This window comes from Manis pentadactyla, chromosome 6 (genome assembly GCF_030020395.1).
Source record: "Manis pentadactyla isolate mManPen7 chromosome 6, mManPen7.hap1, whole genome shotgun sequence".
Classification (NCBI taxonomy): Eukaryota; Metazoa; Chordata; class Mammalia; order Pholidota; family Manidae; genus Manis; species Manis pentadactyla.
The window spans coordinates 63,333,844-63,347,209 of NC_080024.1; the positions used below are offsets into that span (position 1 = coordinate 63,333,844).

General features: G+C 39.7%; 1 protein-coding gene across 8 annotated transcripts in view; it reads right to left on the reverse strand.

Annotated features, from left to right (window-relative positions):
- Window positions 1–13,366, reverse strand: part of RAPGEF4 (Rap guanine nucleotide exchange factor 4) — a 312,049-nt gene that overhangs the window by 257,398 nt on the left and 41,285 nt on the right. For all 8 annotated transcript variants that reach the window (XR_008998260.1, XR_005023015.2, XM_036876921.2 and 5 more), the window contains exon 2: window positions 566–708. Coding sequence is in view for 5 of the 8 variants with exons in the window: in XM_036876921.2 (XP_036732816.2) it covers window positions 566–708 (143 nt within the window). In the remaining 3 variants the exon portion in view is untranslated. The remainder of the gene's footprint in view (window positions 1–565; window positions 709–13,366) is intronic.

Sequence of the window (13,366 nt, forward strand, 5' to 3'; positions counted from 1 at the left end):
GTATACAAGTAATTGATTTTTCCTTCCTGTTAGGAGTAATTGATTATTCAGGCCAATTAGATGGGACTCATCCCAACAGATAGAATTTTTAACTTTTTTTAATGAAAAATCACTATTTTTTAATGCAACTGTCACCCCCTCAGCCCCTTATTCACACCTAGCATAGACAATATCACTCAAGTTAATTCAAAACTTACTATTAGCATTAGTTAAGAGTCTTTTTTTTTTTAAATCTTTGTTCAATATCCTACTGGTTCACAAATTTCTTGGGTTAGAGAAAACAATTATTTAAATTTCGTAAGGTATAGCTGAATATATAAGTCAGTACCTCCTACAGTTCCACCTGGAAAGCAGGCCACCCTAAAAAAACCATTTACATGCTGTGAACAAAGGAGCTAAAGAAATGCCTTCCTGGAGCTGATAGAGCAGAGGAAACTATCAGCCTAACACTTTTGGGTGAAGCTCAAATATGCCCCTTCTGTCTATAGGATATAGACAGCCATAGGATGACCACAAATGAGCACGAACCATACATGAAATACACAACTAGAGGTGCATTTCTTACACGTTATTCCTTTCTCCAGGTTCTCATAATAACCACATAAACAAATCTGATGAAGGAGATTTGGGTGGAATTTCTCAAAAGCTTTAACTTCTTTCAGCCGTGTGAAGATTATATCCACATCTTCACTGGATCTTTCCAATGGCCTATGAAGGGGAGAAAAGACACAAAAAGCTGTATCAGTAGGGATTCACTTGAGTTAACATGCATTATTCTAATTATATTCAAATTTAGGCAACTATCCCAATTGAAGTATCTCATTGCTAATATTTATCCACCTATCCCATCACAGGTATCCAGGGTTTTGTCAACTATTCACTTTCAATCATAACTACTGCAGATCATGTGATATTGTGACAAATAATAAGGAAAATATATTTGGTCTTTGTCCACTGTTCCTGGCACATAGCTCTAGAACTTGTAGCTTCCTATAAGAGCCATATGGGCATCCTTTGTTGTAATGTTTGATCTTTGTCCTCAGTTCCTGAAATGCTTCAGAGCCATAAAGGTGAAATGGTGCCTTCTTGTTCATAACTAGTGCTTTCTGACTACAGTTAGCTTATGAGTTGTATGAGTTTTTGTTAATGAGGTGACTTTTGGGAAGCCCCTAAGGATGGAGGCTGGCTGCCAGGGGAACCAATCCTGTGAAGAGAGGGTTCAGACTTTCAAACCTACCCCCAATCTCTGGGGAGGAGGCTGGAGATTGAGTTCAATTACCAAAAGCCAACCATTTAATCAATCATGCCTATATAATGAAGTCTCCATAAAAGTCCCTGAACTATAGGGTCTGGAAAGCTTCAAGGTTGGTGAACACAGGCAGATCTGAGAAGACTTGCATACTTAGCATGGAAGCTCTGTCTCCATCCCCATACCTTGCCCCATGTATCTCTTCTATCTGGCTGTTCCTGAATCATATCCTTTTACAAAAAATGGATAATCCAATAACTAAACTATTTTCCTGAGTTCTGTGAACCACTCCAGCGAATTATTCAAACCTGAGAAGAAGATGGTATAAACCTCTCTGATTAATACTAGTTTCTCAGAGGCACGGGTGACAACCTGGACTTATGATTGGCATCTGAAGTGGAGGGGTGAGGGTGGGGACAGTCTTGTGGGACTGAGTCCTTAACATGTGGAATCTGATGCTACCACCAGGTAGTGTCTGAATTGAACTGAATTCAGTTGAATGGTAGGACACCTACTGGTGTTGCAGAATTGCTTGATGTGTGGAAAACCCACACATTTGGTGTCAGCGGTATTGGAGGTGTGGTAGTGTGAGAGGAAAGGAAACATAGGAGGTGGTTTTCCTTTACAGATGGCTATTGAAGAAATCAGCTTGAGAGTCATGAGTTTAAGGAGATGATTTTAGGTGGTGTTTAATCCATTAGGAAAACCAGGATGTGAGAAGGTGCATGAAAATGCAGATTTTACTTAAAATTGAGGTCACATACACAAATGCCTGCAAAGGCCAATCAGATACAGTGAGTAAAAAGAGCCAAATTCAAGGAAAAAAATTTCTTATACTAAAGCAATGGTGAAAGCAAAAAGACAGATGAGAACTGATACAGAGCCTCAGTGCTGGTGATACTCCAGGGAACAGTGGGGATCAGAGTGAACTGCAGAATGGGGCTGTCTACAGGGGGCAGACCTTATTTGGCTATTTTCCTTATTGTTTTCTGTGGAAGCATAGGCCCAGAAGTTGTCACATCTTCTAATTGTTCAAAGAAAGATGTCTAGATGTTTGATCACATTTCTTAAACATTGTGTGGGTCACACAAGAAACATCTATGCACTAGATCCAACCTATTGACCACCATTTTGTGTTCTTTGGATTAAGATAAACCAAAGAACCACATTAAAATGGGATCATTTTAAAGATTATATAAACTATTTTCTTTCTTTTCTTTGAGCAGCTTCTCAAGTCTCTCCTTTCAATATGCTTTTGCAGGCTCATATAATGTTCCTTGATAGATATTTCACATTAGACAGAAACTATCTAGCTTTGCGTGTGCCCCAGAGCATTCTAGGATTCAAGGAAATTAGCTGGGCAAGGATGTGATCAAGACAGGTATTTCTCACTGAACACCCCTGTGCTCCCCTGAATTTACCAGCTTCCCTTGCAGTTATGTTGGAGCTCTGTTCTGGCCAGTGGACTATGAACAAAACTAGCATGTGTCACTTTTGAGACTGTTAAGAACCAGAGGGTATCTTTCTTCTCTCTCTTCCTCAACCACAACTTCATAGAGTGTAAAGGGTTGAATTGTGTCCCCACAAAATAAACTGTTGAAAACATAACACCAGCACACGTGAGTGTGTCCTTATTTGAAAACAGGGTCTTTGCAGCTATAATCAAATTAAGATGAGGTCATACTGGATTAGGGTGGGCCATCATCCAAGAATGGTATCCACAGAAGAAGGAAATCTGGACAAAAAAAGGGACAAAGGGAAGATGGCCATTTGTGGTGGAGAAGTAGAGATTGGAGTGGTTTCTACAAGCCAAGGAATGCCAAGGATTGCTGGTCATCATCAGAAGCTAGAAAGAGGCAAGGAACGATCCTCCCCTAGAGCCGGCAGTAGAACATATCTCTGCTGACACCTTGATTTTGGACTTCCAGCCTCAAGAACCATGGGAGAATAAATTTCTGTTGTTTTAATTCACCTCATTTGTGGTGTCTTGTTTCAGTAGCCCTAGGAAACGAATACAGAAGGCATGTGTTTCAGACACTATAGTCTCAAGATGGGGACTTTGTGTAAGTGACAAATAAACACCATTGTGTGAAGCTGAGATCTGGATGTGGGGAAGAGAGTGTTGTTACCACAGCATCACCTAACATCAGCTAGACTAACACAGAGGCCAGGACTAGATGTGCCAGAGCCCCAAGGAACCTGGGACATTGTCAGAGGAAGACAGATACCACCATGAGAGATGAACGTTTTTGGAGGACATGAGCAGATGACCTGTCACTTAGAGGAAGACCCTAAACACAAGCTTTTATTAGTTTAGTTGAAGGGTCCTCACTGTCCACATCACACTTTCAGGCCCAAGAAAAGTAGATTCAAAGTATGTGCCCATAACCATGGCCAGCCTTCTAACTCACTTTTCTACTGAAAGGGCTTGGATTCTGCTTACTGTGGAAGAGGAAGGGAAATCCTGATGCATTAGTTCCCCATTTATGAGATGACCAAGGGCCTGAAAGAGCTGAGAGGGTTGCAGGCTTTGTCAGGGAAGAGCAAGCACATCAGTACCAGGGCTTCTTTCCACCTACCAGCCATTCAGAAGGACTTTATAAACTCCCTGACAGAAGTTACATTCTCAAAGATAAGTGGCTTTGAGTCAGGGGCTAGACCTTCAACACTTAAAAATGGGGCACAGACACTTCCAACAAGAGCCTTTGTGTTCCCAGTTGGAAGGAATTTCATAGGCAGTAAGGTCAACAGCAACTGGCAGAGGTGCCCCTCAGTGAGAAGCCAGGTCAGCAGGGCACGCCAGCAGAGAGCCACGTGCAGCCACATGCACTGGCACTAGCCCACAGGCCCAAAGCAAAGGCAGCATTTAAATGACCATCAGAGGAACAATAAGGACCAGATGCATCAAACATTGACTACACATTGATATAGAGGATTCTACTTAGTTACAAAGAAAATGAGAAGTGGAGATTAGAATCCATTTTTCATCAAGAAGGAAAGCAGTACCCCGTTTTGTTAGGAAGGCAAACCAAAACAGCTTAAAAACATTTTTGGCCCAACACGCTACAGAAGAAATGACTCAGAAACAGAATAGCAGAAGAAAAACTTACACACTTCCAAACAGTTCAAAACAAGCACAAAAGAACTTCAAGATGTGTAACTGGGTTGTGTGAGGCCAAGTAACAAAAGACATTTGAAAAGGTAAAGTCAATTTGAAATGACCAGGACAACTGTCAAACCTCTCTTCCTGATATTTTCTTTGGACATCCCCAGATTAGGTCCTAATAATGTCTCCCACTGTTAAACTAGGCACACAAATTTTAAGCCATGGAAGCAATGAGAAGCAATGTTTTACCTGTCATTGCTTTTACTGGGTACTTTATAGAGTGAGGAAAATTGCATTCAGCTATCTTTACTACCCCACTGTTGATAATCTTTGTGTTGTCCCTCTTCTCTTTTGTACTATAATTTCACAATACCACAAAGATTCTCATCTCTGTAGAGGTCAGGCCTGGCACTTGCTTTATAAATCCCAAAGTACCCAGTAGAGATCCAAACATGCAAAAATTCACTGGGTGTGATGTTCCATGGTGACCTCAAGCTGAATTCATCTTCTCTCCCACTTGTGCTACTGCACCTGCACTCCTCGGTCTCTTGCATGGAGCAGGCTCATACTCCCTCACCACATCCAGGACGTTCTCCCTATTCAGCGTCTTTCAAATCCATCCCCAACTCTTTACCCCGACTGCCAAATGCTTCAGTTGAGTGTGAATGAAGGGCACAGGAAGCATGTGTTGGGACATGAAGCTGATCAGCAGTCCTTTCCTAGGAGGCTGGAAAGTACAGGTTCCATCTAATAGTCAGCAGAAGAATTTTAAGCAGGGTAGAGGCATGATTGGATGTACACTTTCGAAAGATCTCCTTGACTGCACATAGGCAGATGCAAAAGAGTGAAGACCAGCAGCCAAGAAACCAGTTAGGAAGCTCTTGAAGTATTTCAAAATGATGATGTGGGTTTCATTAAGTATAACTCACTCTAGGTTCCTTTCCATTCCCTTAGTAATTGCATACAGCTGATCCCCTAAATATAAGTAAAAGCTCCAAGTTCAGAGAAGTTATTTTCCTTAGCTTAGCATCTGACACCTAGGGCCCATTTTTTTAAATCACTTTTTTAAAAACTTCACATTTAAAACATGTTCAAATAACAGTAAAAATCATTTATGAAAGAAGATAATGTGGTATGCAGAATCCTTGGGTGACCCCCACACTCTTGTATAATCCCCTTGAGTGTGAACAGAAGCTGAAATTGCTTTTAGTCAACAGAACACAGCAAGAGTGTAGAGGTATCACTCCCATGATTATGTTATAATATATGGCAAACATAATGAGATTTTAAGGATGTAATTAAGATCCCTAATCAGTTGACTTTGAGATAATCAAAAGGAAGAATCTGCCCCCACCCCATCAAGTTACCTCACTTAACGAATTCTGTCTTTAAAAAAAGGTGGAAGATGGAGATTCTTCTCCTGGCCTTGAAGAAGGAAAGCACCATGTTGCAAGAGGACCAAATGGCAAGGAATGTGTGAGCCCATGGCTGGCAGCCCGCAAGAAAACAGGGACCCCAGTCCTACCGCTGCGAGGAGCTGAATTCTACCAACAACATGTGAGCTTGGACGAGATCCCCAAGCTCCAGAAAGGCACCAGCCCAGTCAGCACCTTGATTTCAGCCTTTAACCCTGAGCAGAGGATCCAGACAAGCATGCATAGGCTCCTGCCCCATGGACATGGCAAGATAGTAAACATATCTGTTCTGGGCCACTAAGTTTATGGTAATTTGTTACATAGCAATAGAAAACTAATACAGACATGAAGTAATTTTCTCACACTGACTCATTTTTTTATGACCAGGTTAAGGTTCATTTCCTTCATGGAGTTTTTCCTTACAACATTCTTCCTCTTCTCTAAAATCCAATTGGTAATGTCATTTATTATTTCACATTTCATGCACACAGATTTTATCTTTTTGGAGATATGAACATTCAACTTATTCATTCAGTAAATACTATTTGAGTCTTATTTTTTAATAAACCACTGAATCACCATTTTCCGGTTTTGTTTTTTTTTTCTTCTTCTCATGTTCTTTAGCTCTCCCAGGATGAATTTCACAGTCCATCATCAAAAACTTTTCAAATCAGACAGTAAGGTCAGACAGAGGTTAACCCATCTAAATTAGCAAAAAAGCACAAACTAAAAATATTTATGATAAAATTCCTTTAAGTACTATATAAACTGTAAAGGTAAATGATATTAGCATCATCAAAAAAGATCATTTTATTAGAATGTGTTTATGATCCTAAAAGGAATGGTTTTAACACTTATTTTTAACTTTTTGTCACAACTACCTATCATATTAATGGCATTCAAGTAAACAAGACTTAACTTTGCAATATGAATTATCAAAGTGTATGAACTTTTAAATGGTTCTCCACCAAACATTCATGGATGTACATTCATTTTACTTATCCATTCAGTAAACTATATTATTTTTCTTCTGCACATTAGAGAGCTCTCCCGGGAAGAATAATGAACAAGACGCCAGCCCTACCCAGCTGCTCACAGTCCAGTGGGGGAGGAAGCCACGTAACCAGAATCAGAAAGTGCTGTATGGTAAGTACTCTAACATGGGTACCCACAATGTTCTGGGCTGGACTTTGTTTTATTACATACCAAGAAGGCAAATATGGGAACTACCAGAGTCAGGTGTATGAGGCATGGCAAAGTTTCTGGATTCTGGATGCTACCCATATGCATTATGTAATGTAAAAGCTTAATATGCTCTTATATCTCAGTGAACTCAGGATTTTTTAGGGACTAATTAACCAATTTTCTGGGTCAGAGCACAAAATAATAATATATAAGCATTTGTGAGGAAAATAAAACATGCAATAACCAGATAGTCAGCAAGAACTTCTTCCCTTACATGACTTTGTTGTTTGGTTATATAATAATCGATATATTTGCAAACTCTGTGCTGTGGGGAAGGCCATTCCCTCATAAATCCCCTGAGTAAACCCCTCTGTGCTAACTCCCGCAGAAGCTCTGGGGGACTCTCTAGGAACAGTGGATTCCAACACCCAATGGTCGGACCTGTGGGAGCACAGGAGGTAGGTGAAGAGGAGGAGGGCAAGGAGGGAGGGGAAGGACGACTGCTCTCTACCCAGCTGCCTTCCTGTTATCATAAACTACTTCACTTTTTTTTTTTAATTTCCAGATGTCTTTTGAAGTTCAGTAAATGTATTTCAGAACATTGGGTGTAATATTAACTAAATACATTTGCATCAAATACAATACATCAAAATGACTGTAGTTTGTTTTGACTCCTTTTGTTTTAATAGGAATTTAGGATTATAAAGAGCTAGTATCCTCCCCTAATGAACTGTTAGATCCAAGATAATACACAGGAACTTTAAAAATTCTAAAAGGCTACAGAAGTTATTATTAGTAGTAGCACCATCATCATCAACATAATTATTAGCCATAAAGACCTTTTAAAAGTATTTAATGAAAGCAATAAACAAAGCACTTAAAAACATACACTGAAATTCTCATGTGCCATTTGAAGGTTTTATAGACTGATGTTCATGTATGTTTTTCTCTATTATAACAACAAGATCTCAAACACTATGTACTTGACAATCTCAGCCTTTTTGTAACACTTAACTTTTCAAAGGGCTTTGAAAATTTTGATCATCACAGCTCTGTTAGATGATGCAGTTACTATGAACCCTATTTTACCAGCAAAAAACATTTGACACAGTTAGGTGAGTATTAGTATGCTAAAATCATGTGTATTTATAATGCCAATGATGACAAGGATATATCAAAAGTCTCTGAAACTCAAGATGTTTACCACTTAATATGTTGTCATTTTAATTATATGATTATTAACCACTTAGAATACTGAAATGCTTACTCTTTACTAATTACAAGTTTTCCCAACAATGTCAACAAAATTCAGAAACATTCATTCAATCTGCAACTATTTACTGAGTATCCATTCAAGAAGAAAATAAAGCACTTTGGTGATACAAGGGTGCTCCTGAACAGGAGGAATTAAGACTGACTTAGAGAGATTGCATACAGCAGTGATCAAGGTGAAATGTGGTAAGAAGCACACTTAAAATAGGAAAGGAGAGAATAGGAATTCAGAAAATGAACAGACATCACTTGTGGATGAAAGTTCCATGAAGACTACATGAAGGCATTCTTGTAAATTCTTGCTAAAATCAGTTCTTTCTCATGTCTCTTCTTATGATTACAGGACCACCATTGTTTGGTCATTTAGCCTTAAAATTTGGTTAATCACTATAGCTCCTCTCCCTATGAGGTTTTTATCCACCACCTCCCGACCACACACACATACACAAAGACACACACACAAACACAGACATACACACTGACAAAGATTCTTTGTTAACCAAACTTTAGTCAAGACTCCTGAACCTTTTCCTAGGCCCATCTGTGCATTTCCTTGCAAAATGAAACTCTACTAAGTCAGTTTAACCAGAACTGCTCACCCTCAACATCTGATTGGGTTCATCCTATCATACCCCAGGTGATCACCATCATCTTCAAAAAGAATGCTGTTAGGTCAGTTCAGCCAGAACCCTCTTTACCCCAATATTCCCTCTTAGTAATTTTCCATCCCCTGGCCTACCACTCTGCTCCTGGGCTATACATTTCTACTGTATTTGCAGTGGAGCCCAATCTCTCTCTCCCCACACTGTAAAATCCCATTGCAGTGGTCCCTATATGTATGGCAATGGTCCTGAATAAAGTTTGCTTACCCTCTTTGAAAAGTGTTCAGTGAATATTTTTTCTTTAACCACACACACACACACACACACACACACACACACACACACTTGCACACATTCCTCAACTCAACTGATTGCTAAAATTCTCTCAGCTCTTGATTCTGCCAACATTCCAGGTGACTCAGAAAAATTCCCCTGACAGATGTGGAGATCCCAGAAACAACAACAGCTTCCTATCCTCACAGCTGAGACTGACTGTCACAATGTGCTCCAAGACTTCTGTGTCCCTTCCAAAATATGGCCACACACACAGCTGCCACCAGGGAACAGTGCGTGAATTCAGCAAACTAATGGCCATTAGGCTTCCCTGTTTGGAAATCATGCCTGCTTGCTTTTATGTCTTTGTAAGTGTGAAGAGAAAACTGCCTCCTTGGGATCCCACATAAGATAAGACAGTTGTGGCCAGAGATCACTACGAACCACCATTTGGGCCCCAGCAGAACAATAGGAGGGGTCAGAATACCTCCACCTTCCTTTCGCAGACAAGCGCTGTGTCCTGTGGCACAGATTGATGCCAGCTCTGGGGCACAGCGCTATTTGGGAGTTGAAAAAGCTTGCCTTCAGGCAGAGGGCAGGAATAGTCCTGCAACATCTAAATAATGATGACCCTGCATTTGTTAGTGAAAAGTGAGAGGGAAACCTTTTTGACCATGCTCAGTGTGTTGCAATTTATCTTATTACAATTAAAACGAAAATACAAAGTCAAAGTACAGCCTTGTCCAATTTTAACAGACCCTTTTCAAAAATCTTCTCTGTACATGAACATGTGAACTCAGTACAGGGTCACCAGGCTGAGCCAAAGTTCCCCCACAGCACGCGCCCAGCCACAGGGCCCCAGACCCCAGCCAAACTGGGATCCTTATTGGCCCCAGACAACACATCAAGTAGACCTCTATCATAACTTTCCCTAGGTAATACATGTACTCTATGAGCACTAAGTTAAAAATAATTTCTTTTGGCTCCTTAAACTTTTAGAATGGCTTCTGGGATGACTCAGATAACTGATGTTTCTTTTGAATGCTTTCCAGATAAGTTTGAACTGGTGACATTTTTCCCTCTGTAGTTTTCATCACAGTAAGCAGAGCCTCTCCAAAATCATTCCATAGTACTTAATGCTACACTCAAATCTGAGATGACTCCTTTCAAAAAATTGCCATTGCTACAATTAAATGTTTGAAGAGCCCTTAGGGCCTTGGGTTGTGAGGACTAGAAAATGGTCATCTCTTAAGTCAGATGTTCTGGTAATCTGTCCTTAGTGATCTCTGTTCTTGGGCAACTAGGAGATCCTTAAAGGAGAAAGAAAGTGGAAAAAAGGAAGAATATTGAGAATGGGGGTGGTGTGCTGCTTTACCTAGAATAGTGATTCTCAACCTTTTATCTATCACAACCCGCCTGAGGACAGGATCCGTCAGCAGCAGACGAAAGCACATTTTTGCAGGGAAGCTCTGAGCCTCCCCTTCTCTAGATCAGCAGGTTGAAAGTCCCTGGCTTCAAAAGAGAAGTGGGTATGAGACTATAATGGTGGATAACCTGGCCCCTGTGTTCCACCTGTTACCTATTTCCTTTGGAAACTCCTCTACTATTCTCATCTCATTCCCTTTTCTCCAACCACACATGCTTTTGCTGCACCTTGAAGGCCTCTGAGTCCCCGAGAGCCCTTGTGATAGTTGTTCCTTCTGCCAAGCAGGCTCCTCCTCAGATACCTGCATGACTCTCCCTTCACAGGCTGAGCACAAACTCTCTTCCCAGTGAAACCTACCCTGACCGCCCTACTTACCTCTCAGCCCTCTCAGCAGCACCTAACCCACTTTTGCCCACATTCTTTTCTCTCCATAACACTTCACTCCTCCTAACAAAATATTTATAATAACAATAATTTACTTCTTTATTTCAATGATTGCCTTCACTAGCATGTAAGTAAGCTCCATGAAGGCAGGGACTTTTTCCTGTTTGGCTTCCTGCTGTATCTCCAGTACCTTGTACAATGTCTGACATAAGGAGGTGCCCAATGAACACTGTTGAAAGAATAAATATACTTTTGTGCCTTTTGTATTTGTACATGTGAATGTATTACTATTGAAAGCTAGTAGTATTCCAAAGAAAAACAGAGTACTTTTTGGTTAAGAAACTTTGTCTGCAAAATTTTTGCTGTTTCCTGTCACACTTACCAAATCAGAGTAATAAGGAATCTTCAGACTACCGGTGTCTGAATTTCATTCTGAATGAAAGAATACACAGAATCATTTAATTTTTTTTAATAATAGCTTACTTATACACCAAGATTTCTTGTGGGATCCATTCATATTTTCCTTCATGTAAATTTTCATGACTACATTAGTAAATGCAAATATTAAAAAACATTTTATTACTCAGCCTTTTCTGAAGGCAAAAACCATATGAGAAATGGAAAAATGAAGTTCTAAAGCTATATCCAGACACAAAGAGGGCAGGTACCATTTTTTAAAGAGAAATACTGAAAGAAATCCATTAAACTAGGCCCAAATTGAAAATGGTTCAAAACTAGAATATATGACATAGCACCAACAAATACAAGGGAGTTTATTATTCCTTCATGGAGATAATCAGGCTATTCTTGTGATAACTAATCTCTTCTGCCCCAAAATACTTGTAATGGATATAAGTATATTTAAATTGGGGGGAGGTGGGCCTGAATTTACTTTAATTGATAAAAAACAGACAGAAATAGAAAAGTTAGCATATTGATACATTGGGTAAAGACAGGTCTCTAGATTAGTGATATGAATATGGAAGCTTAAGTGATCGGTTCTTGTAAGGAATTAGAACTCAGGCAGAAGGACTAAATAATGAGCAATTCCAAGGCTTCTAGCAAAGAACCTAAGAGAGGACAGAACAAAGAACTTCAGATGTCAAGGTCAGTCATCATTTTCGCCAAGGGTTTTCAACTAGAATTTCTCTCAATAGCTCATCAACGTGTTATTGAACTACAGGTATTATATTTAGCAATAGTCAAAGAAATCCCAAGAGGTATCTTTAGTTCACAGGAAGAATCACCTTTATATATGATGCTGTAATTGGTCACTTAAGCACTACATACAATGGCATTTTTTTTTAACATAAGGAATTTTCTACTTGTTAAAAAAATCTATTATTTCAATATAAAAAGAAAAGAACATCTACTTCTACTATGATGGAGTAACTGGTACCAGACTACCCTCCCATACTTAACAGTTGAACAAAATACATGAAGCAACTGCTTTCAGACATTAGATAACAGGTAGCACAGGACTATGATCCCAGAAAGAGGGAAACACAAGAGGTAATCCACACAATAACTGTGGTACTCTGCCTGGAGACGCTCTCTGGAACATAGGCAAGGAGGGAGAACCCAGGCAGAGCATGGTGGTCTCATGGGGCTGGTAGAGCAACATTTAGAATCCAAGGATGCTAAAGTGGCTGGGATGCAGCGAAGTGAACCAAAGACAAGGGAGCTGTTCACAGAAAGAGCTCCAAAATTTAGCATGGGGGTCTTCTTCAGACATTACCTACAAATGTGCAAGCCAGTTCTTACAGAGAGGCCTAGCAGACAATAGCTCCTCAGAGTAGAAGCTGAATGGAGATTCTGGAGGTAACACAAATCTGAGAGATACAGCAGCTCTGAGCAGCCAGAGTAGACAGACTTCATCAGTCACCCTGGATATTGAACTGAGACTCCAAAAAGGCACTGTAGTCCAAGACTTAGAACTTCCCTAACAAAGCTTAAAGATAGTCTCAATAGAATCAAGCTGATTGGTCAGTAAGTTAACTGCCATAAACACAGAACTTGACATGCTTTAAAGAAAAAGACCAAATTCCAGACTATCATTATCACAGCATCATAATATCGAGCATACAACCAGAAATTACAACATATGTGAGGAAACAGGAAATGTGACTCATAACCAGAAACAATCAATAGAAACAGACCCAGAGATGACAAAGATAGTGAAAATACCAAAAACTTTAGAACAGCCATTATCAATATGTTTCATGACTTATAAAAAAGATTAGCATAATGAGTGAACAGATGAAATATCAGAAGAGAGATGGGTACTATCAAGAGAGAAGCAAATGGAAATTCTAAAACAATTTGTATTGTAGAGAAATACAAAATATGAAATGATAAAAAAAGTCACTGGTTGGGCTTAAGAGTAGGTTGGACACTGCAAAAAAACAAATCAGTATATCTTAAGGCAACCTGTAGAAAATTATCCAAACTGGA